General features: G+C 38.4%; 1 protein-coding gene across 4 annotated transcripts; it reads right to left on the reverse strand.

The window, feature by feature from the left end:
• Nucleotides 1–131: 131 nt before the first annotated feature.
• etfbkmt (electron transfer flavoprotein subunit beta lysine methyltransferase) lies at nucleotides 132–14,772 on the reverse strand. Of its 4 annotated transcripts, XM_079679981.1 has the most exons (4): nucleotides 4,847–5,100; nucleotides 4,546–4,629; nucleotides 2,900–3,030; nucleotides 132–1,037 (listed from the first exon to the last, which is right to left on the reverse strand). In XM_079679981.1, exons 1-4 carry the CDS (start codon nucleotides 4,855–4,857, stop codon nucleotides 688–690), a joined length of 576 nt encoding a protein of 191 aa, XP_079536107.1. In that variant the 5' UTR covers nucleotides 4,858–5,100; the 3' UTR covers nucleotides 132–687. The 4 variants fall into 4 exon arrangements, with proteins under 4 accessions (XP_079536107.1, XP_079536108.1, XP_079536106.1 ...); XM_079679982.1 differs by lacking the exons at nucleotides 4,546–4,629; nucleotides 4,847–5,100 and adding an exon at nucleotides 14,631–14,772; XM_079679980.1 differs by having other exon boundaries at nucleotides 4,546–5,103.
• Between the last annotated feature and the right edge of the window lie 584 nt (nucleotides 14,773–15,356).

The raw sequence follows: 15,356 nt of genomic DNA on the forward strand, positions 1-15,356 counted from the left end.
CATTCTTAATTATTAAATATTTAAAAGTGAGACTATGTAAGCTAAACAACGGTACCACAGTTTTCATAGCAATCACTCAATAAAACCTGATCAGTTGAATTAAAAAGGAATTAAATCACAACATAACCGAATAGATGTCAACCTTTTTAACAATGACAAACACTTATACATAGGTGCGTATATATATGTCTACACATGCATTTGTATATCTCCTTGTAAAGTAAATCAGTAAAATACACATCATCAAAGCAGGTCAGGACGGATCACTTGAAGGGACATGTGGAAATGAGGACAAAAGGAAAAGAAAGCAGGGGAAATGGGGGTTTGAAGGTGTGAAACTTCTAAAAGTACTTTCTTGAGACAGGACTGCGTCTTGGGGTCTGGTTCCTTATCAGTATTAGAATTGTAAACCCTTGTCGTAAATCAGATTGGCTTTCCTTTCATTTTAGTTTCTGCTGGTCTGTCCTGTTGAATATCAAAGTGTTCAGCAAGAATGTGGAGGAAGTCACCAGTGACACGCTAAATCATCAAGATCTTTCAGATGCTGATGGTCATACAGATTTCCAAGTGACAACAAAGTGACCCTGATTGTATAAAACTACTACAGAGTAATCACATAACACCTCACACGGTACTGGGAGGTGTGAACATGTGACATCACAAATCACAGAGGATCCTCTCCGGTCCTTAGAGTTCAGGACGGTAGCACCAAACGCTGCTGCAGGTCAGACCGTAGTTCTCCTCTCTGACAGACTTGGGCAGCTCAAACTCAGCCAGCTGATGCAGGAGGCGTCGGATGCCGTGTTCCTCGAACTGGGCTCTTCCAGGATCCCCGATCAGGACTTTGGTGCCGTGGGTTTTGATGCAGCGGTCCAGCCAGCTGTGAAGGCTGGTGGCAAGGGCCTCGTCGTAAAACATGTCCCCCAGGAGGATTAGGTCGAAGCCCTCGGGCTGCGAACCGATCATGTTGTTGGTCAGACAAACAGGCGGCGGCAGGCCGTTCAACTCACAGTTCATGTGGGTGGCAACAGCTGCAACTGTAACACAAACAGGCATATTAGAAATGTTAGCTTCTATTGCACCGGCTGACCACAACACAGGCATTATATTAAATGATGGCTGTTATTACTTTAGTTTTTGACAACGGTTTTGATTCCGAAAGGTGTAAACATAACTGTATCTCTAACCTTTAAAATGTCACATACATCTGGCATACAAAAAAAAAAAAAACACGTTCATGATTGAAATGAATGACGTTTTAAAATAAAAGCAAATCTTGAGATAAAACAAACTCATCAAAACAGTCAGCTGTGATTATTTCCTTGATTATATCAACATGATTTCCAGTTAGAATTCATTTGAAATGTATTGTATTTATTCAATCATGCTGTTTTACTTTAAAATACTCTTAATCCTACTTTAATATGATGACTGCAGTCTTGTTCCTTTTTTTAAGACATTCCACATTAGACCTTAAGTCGCTTTTTAGGTTTTCAAGTAATCATTTGAAAGAAATGTAGGCTTACTTTAATAGAGCAGTTACCTTAATGTAAGGAAAATTTAAACGAAATAAAGTTATGATTTTTTTTATCTAATCCCTGCCTTTTAGTGAACCCAAACATTCATTATCTAGTTAGGAAACACTGCAGTGGGCAGTTGCTCATGGTTTGCAGTATCTTGTTATGGCTCGCACCTGGCCAACTCAGACCCTCATAAAACTGAAAGCACAACAATATGGTTTCCCAGACCAGTTTGTCCACAGCTGCAAGAAAATAGTTGTCACTGCTCCGTTGTCTTTTGCTTTTCAAGGTCTGGGAAGTGATGTTGTCTCTGGGTAAACACCAGAAGTTGAGATAAGGATCCCTGTGGCCCAAATCACACTTAACAATGTGTTGTCTATGACCTAAAGATGAACCATCTTCAATTAAAGATATTAAATACTTGCCCTCAGAATTTTGTATCAGTCATCAAAAAATGTATTTAAGTGGCTATAATTTGATTTAATCAAATAAAGAACTACTTGGAAATTGCTTACCAGGAAACTCAACTTTGACTACTGTGAACTGTTGAACTCTTCACCTTGTGCAACCTGGAAATTAATTGTGTTTGCTAACTTTGAACAGGAAAAGAGGAGTCTTCTGGATCTCAGACCTTGAGAGGCTTGACTGCCAGACAATGGAACAATTCCCATGTGTAGAAATTAACCTTTTAGGACCTTTGACCTACAATGGCTTGACACATGACTCACTGAGACAGCATAGATTGGAACTATATTTCCATGAGCGTTATTACTTTATAATTCAAGACTTTTTTTTGGAAAAGGGATAATTCAGTTTAAGTCATCATGATGCAATTATTGTATGTAATTGTATGTGTCTCATTTAATACATTGATTAAAGGTGGGGTAGGTAATTTTGGAGAAACTAGCCCGAGTACGCTAGAATTTGAAAATACACAGCCGGAAAAAATCTGCCACTTCCTTACAGAGCCCCTCCTCCAACACACACAAACGCGCACATGACCAATGAGGGCACGAGATAAGTTTGTGCACAGATGGAAGGCTGACAGGCAGGTAAGGCATCCAGTTATTTTAGCCGGGCCGGCTAAAATGATTGGTCGTGCTTTTTACAGTACTACGGCTTCCACAGATTAATTAATGGATTTTTTGTCAAAGCACTTCAGATATTCATTGCTATCGGGATGGTAAGAACATTCCATGGAATATAACAAAAAGTGTATTTCGAGCCGGTTTCTCAAACTTACCTACCCCACCTTTAAGTTTTGATTTTATTATTCACTTGTTTAATCTTGTGTGTTTTTACATTTTGTATATTAGAAGATAACAAGTATTACAAGTATTGTAAGAATGTAACCTCCGGAGACAGCTAAGCATACATACCAGTGTCAATGTCATTTGCAACAACATGAGTGGCACCACTCAGTTTTGCAGCGATGGCTGAGGCTCCACAGCCGCTGCCCAGATCCAGAACTCTCTTCCCCCGACACACCGCAGGGTTATCCAGGAGAAACCTGCACAGAGGAGGCGCTGCATTACACTTAACTGCAGAGGTGGGAGCAGTACTCAGATCTTGTACTTAAGTAAAAGTAGAAGTACTCAGAGTATAGGGATTCTCTGTTACAAGTAAGTCCTGCATACTTCAAGTAACAAATGTACTCATTATGCAGATTGGTCCATTTCATAACAATATATATATGATATGTTTTGATTATAATTATTGATGCAAGTGTTATCAGAGCTGTGAAAAGCTGTGGGATATATTTTTGTGTGTGTATGGGACATATTATATAACAACCCTAATCATTCAAAGCATGCGTGCTCAGAAACGCATACGGTAAATGGGGCGAAGCCTATGAGCTAGTTCAGGCAGCCAACTCGAGCACTTATGCTGCATTCATACATAACGCCCCTTGCCACTCTACAACCAACCAAACAAAGTCTCCTTAATATGCCGCTCTATTTAACCTGTCAGATCTCTCTCCATGCATTGCTTGCTGCTGCTTTTCTGCAGCTACCTCTACGTCGCTGCTGCCTGTCTGCCCCACCACCACCCCAGCTTCCACCTGTAGGCTCGGGGGTTAGTTATTTAATCATCACTCATCGTGCTATGTATATCTGTGGAGTGATGAGACCCCAGCCGAGACGCCAAACTCAACTATATGCTGCTTCTAATAAACATGTTAAATAAACACGTGAGTTGTCTGACTGAACTGTTCATCTGTGGAAAGTTCTCATTTTGGGAATCCTTGCACCTGTTTAGTTAGGAAGGGAGTTGGCAGATAAAGATAGCATGGTCAAAACACCATTAAAAATGACCTAGGCCAGAATATCAAACAAAGTATGATTGAGTAGGGGAATGGTGGATGGTGGAAAAAACAATGGTGTCTACGTGATAGAGAAAGTCAAGGTCAAGAAGGAGGGCCTGAGACCCTCCTGGTGTCTGGTACCAGAGACCCACCTACGCATAAGAAAGGCACAACAGCTGGTAAGAAATGAATATGAAGAAGCCTGAACATTGTAAAGGCAGTCACTCCATGGACCGACTCGTGTTTGCTGTACTTTGTTGAATCTTCAGTAAACTCTATTCTATTGGAACTCTTTTGACTCTGTTGATTCTTTGAAAGTTAAATAAGTGTTAACATAGTGTTGTGAAGATCTCGAAGACATCCGGCCCAACTTCAGAGGTTGCTCCACAACAAAGGTGCAGCTAGTTTTAATGACTTTGTATACTGCAGGGTAGCTTGTGAATTTACTCCAGGCGTAACTAAAGTCTGATTTAAGTGTTGATTATATTTCACATCATTAATCCGAATATTTAAAGTAACTAAAAAGTACTAAATAAATGTAGTGAAGTAAAAGTACACAATTTATCTCTGAATTGTAGTGGAGTACAAAGAAACATAACATTGAAATAATCAAGTAAAGCACAAGTGTCTCAAAAGTGTACTTAAGCACTGTACTTATAAACTTCCCACCTCTGTAACTCACGCACATAAAACTGTGCCATTGACGGGCTAGAATATTACCTTGAGAGTGCCTGTCCTCCTGGCCAGTATATGGCCCAGTAGGGGTCTTCGAAAGGCCAAAGCTCGGGTCTTTCTCTCCAGAATCTACAGTTAGGAGTGAACAGCCTCAGTTTGACTTGTGGGGTCAGACTCTGCTGTCCAGCTATCTCCGTGTTTTCTAAAATAAACTTGCGGACATACTCCTCAGACTGACAGTTGGCTGAGGAACATATATGTCGAGTTGTCGGTATAAACACCTGGATAAATACTTTAACATTACGAGTTTGTGGCGTTAAAAAGCCTAACATGGTTATTAACTTACTGGAGAAACATTAGCTGCGATGCTAGCCCAGAGCTGATGATAATGCTTCTCGCTTCAGCAAACAGTATCTGTAACAGTGTCAGTGAAGAGCGACACCTCTAAAACATTATTATATTGACATATAAATAAACAGTTTACACTGCGTTACGAGCCAACTGAGGCCAGCTGATTGTTTCCACACGGATTCAAAATAGTGTCGGACAAGAGTTCCACCGACCTCAGACGACCATCTGGAAACAGGACACACAACTTAGGTTCCGCGCAAAAGGCTATGTGTTTTCTGTAAATAAATACATTGAAATGTATGAGCAGAGGTGGAAGAAGTACTCTTATCTTGTACTGAAGAAAAAGTAGAAATACCATAGTGTAGGAATAGTATGTTAAGTACAAATCCTGTATTAAAATGTATGTTAAGTACAAATCCTGCATTACAATGTTACTAAAGTTGAAGAACAAAAGTATTAGGTCAGCGTGACATGATTTGTTTAATGGAATTCTTAGAAATGCATTCCTATTGCCAATAAGAACATGGCCTATTCCAATGCTGGGAAAGGTTTCAAACAAGACCCTATGTATCTGTAGCGGCCAAAATCATATAGAAATAAAACTGATAATTAACTTAGCACTGCCGCTGCTGAGGCACCAGTTAGCGAGTCTTACGCTGGGTAATGATACAGGTTTCCTATGGTTTGTTCCTCAAAGAAAACGCTGGTAAAAATTGCAAACAACTTCAAAGGTGCATACCGCCACCTACTGTACATGAGTGTGAATCATCATATCATTCCATCTCTTAACTCATGGATGTATATCTATGATCTAAACAAAAAATAAATCAATCAACGAAAAACATAAAATAAATGAAATAAAACAAAATAAAAATCTATGATCTGTTCTAACCTAATGTTCAATTCTTTTTCCTACCCCAGTTTCACTCAGAAAGGTAAACAGTGCCTTTCTGGTAGCTCTTTCTCCCTCTCCTTTTGTTCCCAAAATACCAACCACACTCCATTCCCTCGTTACCTCTTTAACTTTAGCCTTTAGTTTTTCTCTTTCAGCTGTATAGATGTCACATTGTAACAAGATATGTTTCTACATGTTTTTTTAACTCCACAGTTCCTAAACTTGTCACTGTCACTTTTCCTCATGATATGCAGCGTACCATTCAATGCTGTGTGATCCAGTCTGGGTCTAGCTATCATGATTTTCTCCCTTCTGTTTCTTTCTTTATACATATTAATTGTAATTGTCTTTTGAACTTTATGATACTCTTTGCCTTTCTGGTCTTTCTCCCACCTTTTCTGCCAGATCTCCATCCCTTTCTTCTTAATTACTGCTTTTCCTTCTTCTTTTCCAAGTTGAACTGGTAATGTTATCTCCTTTTGTAGGGCACTTTTTGCTGATTTATCAGCACACTCGTTCCCTTTTACCCCCTCATGTGCAGGCACCCAGCAGAACTGAAGATCTATACCACCATGTGCAGTCTTAACAGGCTATGATTAAGTTCTATGAGAATGTCTTCTCTGACAGTTGTTGTTGACTGTATGCTTTTTAATATGGATAATTAATCTGTGCATATCACCACCCTGTCTGGTCTGACCTCTTCAACCCACTGTAATCCTATTATTACTGCCAGCATTTCTGCTGTATACACTGATAATTGATCAGACGCTCTTTTTGAGATCGATATTTTAAAGTCTGGGATGTATGTACCAACTCCAACACACTCTTCCTTGTTCTTAAAACCATCTGTGTAAATGTGTAGGTAATTGTAATACTTTTCATTCAGATGCATTGTTTTAATTCCCACTTCATTTATTTGCCACTCTTTTTCCTTTCTACGATACTCACATCTATATTAGCTTCTGCGAAAAGCCATGGGGGAACACTGCTAAATGGGCTTGCTTTGGCAAACCTGATGGTCTCCACTCCACATGCCCTCGTTCTCTCCTTACTCGTCCAGCCAAACCCACGCCCCTGGAACTTTGCATATTCCCAGCAATCCTGTAGTGTTCTGTTTGTAATATTTTCCTCTCCACTTCCTTGTAGTCTGACCCAGTATGACAGAGCAAGTTTCTCTCTTCTGATCTCCAGAGGTGTCTCTCCTGCTTCTATCAGAACTGCATAGGGGATGACTTTATCGCTCCAATACACAGCCGCAATGCTTTATATTGTATTCTATCAATTTTTGCTGCTCCATACACTGTCTATACAACCATAGTCTATTGTGGACCTCATAATTGATCTGTAAATGTCCATTAATGCTTGTTTGTCTGCCCCCAGTTGCATCCAGCTACAGCTCGCAATACATTTAATACTTTTTTGCATTTTGTTTCCACTTGATTAATATGCATTTTCCATGTGTATTTGCTATCAAACCACAGTCCTAGGTATTTGAACTCATTCACCTTTGTCATTGGACGATCATATAGTGTTAGTTGTTGGCCATCAATCTTGCGTTTATTTGTAAATATACTGTATGTAGCATGACTTGCTTTCTGACATTTTGAATCCCCAGTTATATGACCACCTCTCCACTTTTTGAATCGCTCTAGCTATATTCTCCATTACGTATGGGGCATTTGTCCAATACAATTACACCAGGTGCTCTAATCACCCAGTGCCCAAACATGCCTTCAAAATAAAAGCATATAAACTACTTTAACTTATGACAATAACTAAGAATACATTTACAATAAACACGAGAAACAGCAAGAAAATATATTTGTAAGTATTAAAACATAATATAAAGAGATATAGCTCCAACAGTATTATCTGGAAGAATAGGAGTTGTGTTATGTTCATTTGGATGTCCTTGTAAATATACTTAAAGGGCCACAAGTAAAAGTAATCATTATGCAGAATGGCCCTTTTCCAAATAATATATATTATATGTTTTGATTACGTTCATTGAACCATTAATGTGTTTATCAAACCTGGTGAAGGTGGAGATAGTTTTAATGACTTGGCCATGTAAATGTTACTCCATTTAAGTGGGGCTTTTAGCATTTCCAATCATTTATCCAAATCTTCAAATTAACTCAAGGTAAACAATACATTTAGTGGAGTTAAAGTACACTTTTGCAGTTTTTAAAATATAAATGTTTTTGTGTGAGCAGTCATACTTCATGGGAAGTAGTGGAGTACAAATACTTTACTGTACTTAAATATTTTCTGGTATCAGTACTTTACTCCAGTACTTATTTTTCTGACGACTTCATGCTTTTTACTTTTAACACAAATACCTGTACTTTCTACTTTTTACATTTTCAAAAGAGGTTTGTTACTTTAGTTTTAATCTGTGTGTCTGATCATTATTATTTAGTGTTGTGTGCCTATTGATTTTAACACGATCTGTGTATCCATCACTTCCTGGTCTTCTCCAAAGAAGAGGGACCAATGAGAACTTTGTCATGTTGCCGTTGTTCAGCATAGAAACATTCATATAACAATTACATTATTGTTCTATTAATATAAAGGGAGATCAGTTACTCTTTAAAACAGTTGGTAGTTATGGGTACTTTTTACTTAAGTACATTTCGAATCCCATACTACTTTACTTTTACTTGAGTAAAGAAGTTTAGTCAGTACTTCTACTTTAACCATGTGTTTTAAACACGAGTATCTGTAACTTTTGCCATCTTTGCTGCCATTGAAGTAACCAGAAGCTGACCCATGTGGCCTCAACCAGCACACTCACACAGATCTGCTCTGTTATTGTTTTACAGATGGCTGTATAGTCCATCAAAGCCGGCAAGTGTAGTGACTGAGTCTCACACAGGAATTGCAACCTTGAGCCTCCAGTCATTGAGTCAGTGTTGCAATACTGCAACAATGGGTTCACAGTCTGCAGATACAAAAAATCAGAAATACAGAGACATGCTTTGTCCTCCATTATCAACGTTGCCATACTGAATAGTATCACATATGATTTGTTCATTCAACAGGCCTGAAATGTAACATTTAAAGGCAATTAAGTTCTTCTGAGCTGGGAAGATTTTTAAGTCTTCGTGACTGCTCTCTTTAGCATACTCATTGGATATTAAGGTGTGAGAAAATATGCTTTGAACCTAATACATTTATTTTTTTGTTTAGTCACACAGAGTGCAATGAAGAATATTACAGTTTACTAATTCACTGCAAGATGTCTGTTAATTAATATTTATAAGATGCAAAAATAATATAAACAAAGCAAGTACATTTCTTGGACATACCATAAATGAAAATCAAGCAAAGACATGTGCAGTGATGTAGTGCAATACTTTGTTGCAGATGAATTTTTGGTTTACTTTTGATTGCATTAGTCATAATTAATAATATTAATATATAAATACAACACGTATGAACTGTTACTATGATTAAGAGTTGTTTTTTGAAAGGCTGACAAATGATGCTCTGCATGCTGTCACATGTTACTTCTCAGATACACTGTGCACAACTGACTTAATTTAATGTAAAATAAAGCCTTCAACATTTTATTTCACCACTCTTAACGTTAGATAAAGCAATTGCAGACCTATTGCTCCTTTTTTATCTCTCGAAGGTTTCTTAGTTTATATAAAAATATCAACATTGCAAAGACTAGAAGCTTTCTGAGAATATCTTCCCCTTCCCCCGCTTTTCTTTTTATGATCTCTATGACCAGACACCTCCAACAAAAATTCCTTCAGGAAATAAAAGTGCCACTCTTATCTGATGAACTCCTCTTGTTAAAGCCCCTTTTCTTGCCAGACCTTTCTTCTGTGATTTAAGTCAATGAAAAACACTCCTCCACCCCCTCTACTGCAGTAACTGTTCCCCGTGGCAGGCTGTTCCACCTACCAGGAGTTTACAGGAACACAAGCTGCAGAGACAAAGCACTGTGTCTTTAACTTAAATAAACACATTTTTCCATAAAGAAAAAATGTGAAGGTTATATAGTGCAGTGCTTCACCTAATATTGACAGGGACCTGTGAGGGTCCTTGAAGGATTCACAGGGGCAGCTGCAACACCTGGGAAATAGAGGGGAATCAGTGTCTTGATTGTTTTTTTTAAATAATAACAATACACTTTATTTATATAGCATCTTTCATGCAAGATGCAGCCCAAAGTGCTTTACAGAGTAACATAAGTTACAACATAATTAAAAAAAGTTATAAACATACAGAAAGAGTTATACCACAGAACCATAACACAATCAAACATGGACAGTGATACCACTAAAATTACCCCAAATTAAAAGCCAAATTAAAATGATAGGTTTCATTTACTATTGAAAATTCCAATGGAGTTTGCTGTTCTAAGATCCAAGCGGCCTCCCCAGATTTCTTGTGATATACGTCGGGCACTTCAAAAGAAAGGTGTTGGAGGATCTGAGTGTCTTTGTAGGTTTGTAAAATGAAAGGCAGTGATTTATGTAGGGGCAAGGTTATGTACAGCCTTATAATGAATGAGTTTTGTGATACTGAATTCTTGTTTGGATGGCTCTTCATGTATCCTGAAGTATAAAATAAGTAGCATTGTGTGGTTACCATGTATTACAGTCTTAGTATAATATAAAGAAGTTAAAAGATAACAAAATATGATGATGTGAGGCTTCATTTATACTAAAACTCTACCTGAGGGGAATGCAAACACAGTGCTTTGGAATTCAATATGATTGAGAAACTTCAAAAAGAAGGAAATATTGTAGTTCCCTCTATTGGACCAAATGGTTATTTTAAGGAATGTTTTATTCAACAATACATCGTGTGTGTGTGTGTGTGTGTGTGTGTGTGTGTGTGTGTGCACGCGCGCGCGTGTGTGTGTGTGTGTGTGTGTGTGTGTGTGTGTGTGTGTGTGTGTGTGTGTGTGTGTGTGTGTGTTTGTGTGTGTGTTTGTGTGTGTTAGAAGATGATTGAAACAATGTTCTAATTACAAATAACATGCAAACATGTATTCAATTTGCCTTCATCTCATATAGTCACTTCTCACTTATATATGGCAACATTCTCTCTGGGCTTGCTACAAAGTTTAAGAAGACAAAACAGCAGCAGTATGTGTGACCAGAGTCCTGCTTAATAACACCTACAGAAATGTCAGAGGTCATGAGAAACTATTGCTTATCTGTGTAGCATTTTAGTTTTCTGAGTTTGTACCTGCATCACAGAGGAAATACGTCGACACAGAGAGAATTTGGAACACTAATAAATCATACTGAAACAATTGGCTAAAATCTGGCCATAGTGTGGCCAAAACAGTCATAATTTATTTTTAAAAAGGAAGGTATTCTGATAATTTACTAAATGTAAAGTTACAATCCCATGTGTGGTGGAAAAATGAAAATGATCATGTGTTGACTGTTACTTCTTGTTACTTATAGTCTTGTGTATGACATTGTGGATGAACTTGTCATCTGTTTCAACCTATGGTTTCAACTTGTGGCCCAGACGATACATAATTGTGCATGACTAATCATCAGAAGTATATCACATGCGTACGATGTAGGCAGAAGTATAACCCGGGATGTCATTAACTTATTTTCCTGTGTACTATGACAAGAGTGTGCCTTTGTTTTATGGAAAGCCCCTTAAAGCAAGTACTGTTGGCTCTCTGCTCTTTAACAACTTGTCCTTTCTTACGACTGTATTTGTTAATTGTTCCCTGTTATATGATTTCATCTTTGAAACTGTTGATCCTTTGTACTAATACATATAAAACCCTGACTTGCTTTTGCTTGCTGAGTTGGATCCTTCTGCGCAGAAGCCTAATGAACTTACATAGACAAGTCTAATTTGTTTGTTCCCTTCATTGACAGATTTCCATCACACCATGCAAAATATTCCTGCCTTTAAAATGATACTTTTAGCGTGTTATTATTATCAGACAAATTACCGTAGAGTTTTAAAAGTAGAATTCTACTTCCCCTGTAAGCTTCTAATATTTCCCTTTCTTTGGCTCTTCAATGTTGAATGATTTATGACAGAGAATTTTTTTTTACCAGCATCCTTAGAAGAGAAAAATTGTTTAAAGTGGAACTTCAGTCACGCATGAGTGTTAGTAATAGTAACATTTACACTGAGGCATTAATGTGTAACTTACATGTTGTTGTTGCAGTAAGGTGGTTGTCGTTCTTATTAGCTTTTTGTGTTTAAAATCTTAATGTGTAAAGTAACCTAGCTGTGACTATGACTGTCAGATAAACTGTAGCATTATAAAGATGAGGATAAAGACAAATTGAAAACATTGAATCCCTCACTGATAAACATCTCCCGGAAAAAGCTCTCATTAACTCCAGGTCACTAATGGAAGTTAAGTCCCGAAACCTTTGTAAACACAGGAAAGAGAAATGCTGAAGTTTGAGTGCTAATTCTTGACACTTTAAATCTGTTAATGGAATTGCAACTCTTCGAGGGGCCAGTGTCCCCTGATTTATGGGTTTCAATCAAAGACTTCTTTAGCCAACCTGAGACACCCGCACTCTGATCTCATGAAAGCAGAACATAGAACTAGCTTTGCCATTCAATGTACAATATTACAATTCTGGTCTTCACAGAATATTTTTATTTGCTTAGCAACAAAGCAGCTTCCTCCAGGCTTGTGAGTGAAAGATGACACAGCAGCGTGTCTCTGAGTTTGTCATTATGGTAATGTGAATGTGTTCTCACTGACCCCTGCATATGTTCCCTTAGAGCCGGCAGGTGCCTAATTGTCTGTGTACGTCGACTCTGAGCTCACAGCACTGATTCCTGTCGAGAAAGACGAGTCTGCATTCTTCCCCACATATATTTTTCCTTCACTATAAACATAAACATTCTTTTCTCATTCTTTTTTTTTTCCATCAATATCGAGAAATGTGTATTCAAGTTTCAGTTGTAAACGACCCATAGGTTTGCATATAATTCATGTAGAAAAAAATAACAAGCTACTGTATGACCTCAGTTTCCACAACATTAGATGATGCAAATGGTGCAGTGTTGATTCAGTATGGTCCCCTGCTATTTTTCTGCTGACACAAACAGGTTGCACCTTAAATAAAACATACATATATCAATACTGATGACACCAAGAAATACCACATACCATATCCAACAAGTCCTCCTGTACTCACAAAACACCTGGTTTGCGCTAAGCGGCTTCCGTTGATCTCTGAACGGGTTTGGCTCAGTCCACAAATGTGCACTGCAGAGTGCCAGCAGAAATGCATGCCAGGAAATTATGAAAGCATTATTTATTTAGAGAGCTTGAACAATACAGATCAAGACAATGAGCTGTACTGAATTAATTGCTTCTTGTTTCATTATTATTGCATATGACTAGCAGGACAGTGAAATAATCAAACAATGTGATCGAGTTGGATCTCGAAGGCGTTGCTCATCTGAACAGCACAATATGCTTCACCTTAAAAGGTAACTGATAAAAAGAAAAGCCTTACACAGAGGTATGTCTTAGATATCCTCACATTAACTCATTTCTGTAGTTATGCAAATACCCCAATTAATATGCTTCTGATGAATATAGCTTTGTGCAAGAGTGAGCTCAATGATATCCTCAGAAGAACAAGTGGTCCTTGTGTTTTCATATAATAGAGAATAGGGGTGGGGAGGGGGGCATTGCATAATGTTTTCTTTGGCAATCTTTTTGGAAAAGACTCATATTAACAGCCATATATACATTCATCTGATTTTCACAGTTTTTTGTCTGCCTGCACATCTGTCGTAAAGTAAAACGTACACATCTATATGGTGTATGTAGAGATCTTAAGTGGTGTGTAAGAAATAAGCACCCAAAGTGCAATCTGTAGATTCAATCGCATTTAGCTGCACTTGTTTTGTTCTGTCCATTTCTTTTCATTCACGGTAAACCTTCTTCAGGGTATCGAATACAAGGAGGCCAATGTTGGGCATGTCAAGAGTAAACAGCTCTCAGAATCTTATTTTCTTTTTAAAAAGGGGAACCATGGGAACAGCACACGGTTATCAATATATTCACACACACGTGTAGCTGCATGTGCTGCACTTATGTGTTTGTTTTTGTTCGTCAGTGGAGCTGCATATGCATGCCATTTACCCAGATGGGTCACAGAATAAAAAAAATGCACAGGATGTGAATCTCATTCAATCAGTTTACACATGCAGTGATTGACAATTGAGCTGCTCTCAAACAAGTACAGTGTTCAGCAGGGAAACTGTTGTTCTCTCATCCATGACTATAAAAAATACAGAGAGGAAGAACAAAATCACCGCTGCTAAAAAATCAAAAATGCATTATCTTTTTAGTAAGATCTTCCGATTATTTCCAAATATGTCAGCATGTTGGGATGACTTTAACAGATTGTGACCAGACAGTGTTTGATTTGTTGGATAAAGGCAGAGTCCCAGCTGAGCACTGTGTTTGTGTGTGTGTGTGTGTGTGTGTGTGTGTGTGTGTGTGTGTGTGTGTGTGTGTGTGTGTGTGTGTGTGTGTGTGTGTGTGTGTGTGTGTGTGTGTGTGTGTGTGTGTGTCTGTGTGCACTCACAGTGACTCACAGCTTGCAGGAAAATAGAGAAAAATGAGAGTGAACAGACACGATCGGAGTGTAGAAAGAGAGAAAAAGAAAGAGAGTGTCTTTATTTCTTGTCAGTAATATGAAAACCTTCCAATATTTGAAAGTTGTTATTTTTGGCATAATAAACTGCGCTGAAGCTGATACTCCCCATAGAGTTGCACACATGTCACCTCAAAACAGAACAAAATAGGCCATTTCCCCTGAAAAAGACTTGTTCCAAAAGCAGTTGTAAGATGTGAAGCAGGAGGAGGGAGCAGGGCTCCCAGGTGTATAACACTTACCGGAGATAACAAGACGAGGAAGAGGAGGGGGCTGCAGTGCACATGCAGGCAGCAGACTCATCGCTCTAAATACTCCTTGTGTCAAATGGTTAGAATCACCTGCAGGCCGCCATGTTGAATGTCCCTGGAGAGCGTTTGGAGAGCTGGTCACTACTCTGTGTGCTGAGAGGATTGTTTTTGCAGAAGAAGAAAAAGAGACGGAGGACAGTGGGGGGGGGATTCCCGGGTAGTTCAAGGATAAAGCAGCAGTCTCACACAATGTGACAGGACTACATGCAGAGAAAGGGCTTGTGCGCTGCTGAGAAAGTTGTGAGTGTGGCCTTTGTATTTAAATTAGTATGGCAGTTTCCTTATGTCATTCAACTTTATGATTTTATCAAGCCTTTTTTTCTGTCAAAGGGAAATTACGCTTACCTAGACACCGTTAGAGACACCAATAATCTCAATAATTCAAAGGCCTTTATTAAGGGTTTAAAAAATAGTTTTTAGTCCCTATGGGATGATAAAAGGCCACCACCATGAAACTGTAACAGAGGAACTATCTATTGTGTTTATCAAAGGCTCTTAGCTCTCAGTTAGCTGTTCTCTGTGGCGATGCAATATGTTTTATCTCCAACTTTTGTGGCCCATCGAGAAGCTCATATGCTGAGGAGGTGCTAGGAGGGGATGATGTTTCCGTTACTTCAGTCAGAACTCTTCCCTTATTGCCTCAGGTATGCTGCGACT

This window comes from Notothenia rossii (genome assembly GCF_949606895.1).
Source record: "Notothenia rossii genome assembly, chromosome: 5".
Lineage (NCBI taxonomy): Eukaryota > Metazoa > Chordata > Actinopteri > Perciformes > Nototheniidae > Notothenia > Notothenia rossii.

Coding starts and splice junctions, on each gene's coding strand:
- etfbkmt (XM_079679980.1), bottom strand. CDS start 4,832: ATGTTAGGCTTTTTAACGCCACAAACTCGTAATGTTAAAGTATTTATC. Junction 3,031..4,545: donor GGAGGACAGGCACTCTCAAG/GTAATATTCTAG, acceptor TCCTCTGTGCAG/GTTTCTCCTGGATAACCCTG. Junction 1,038..2,899: donor TGCAAATGACATTGACACTG/GTATGTATGCTT, acceptor TTTGTGTTACAG/TTGCAGCTGTTGCCACCCAC.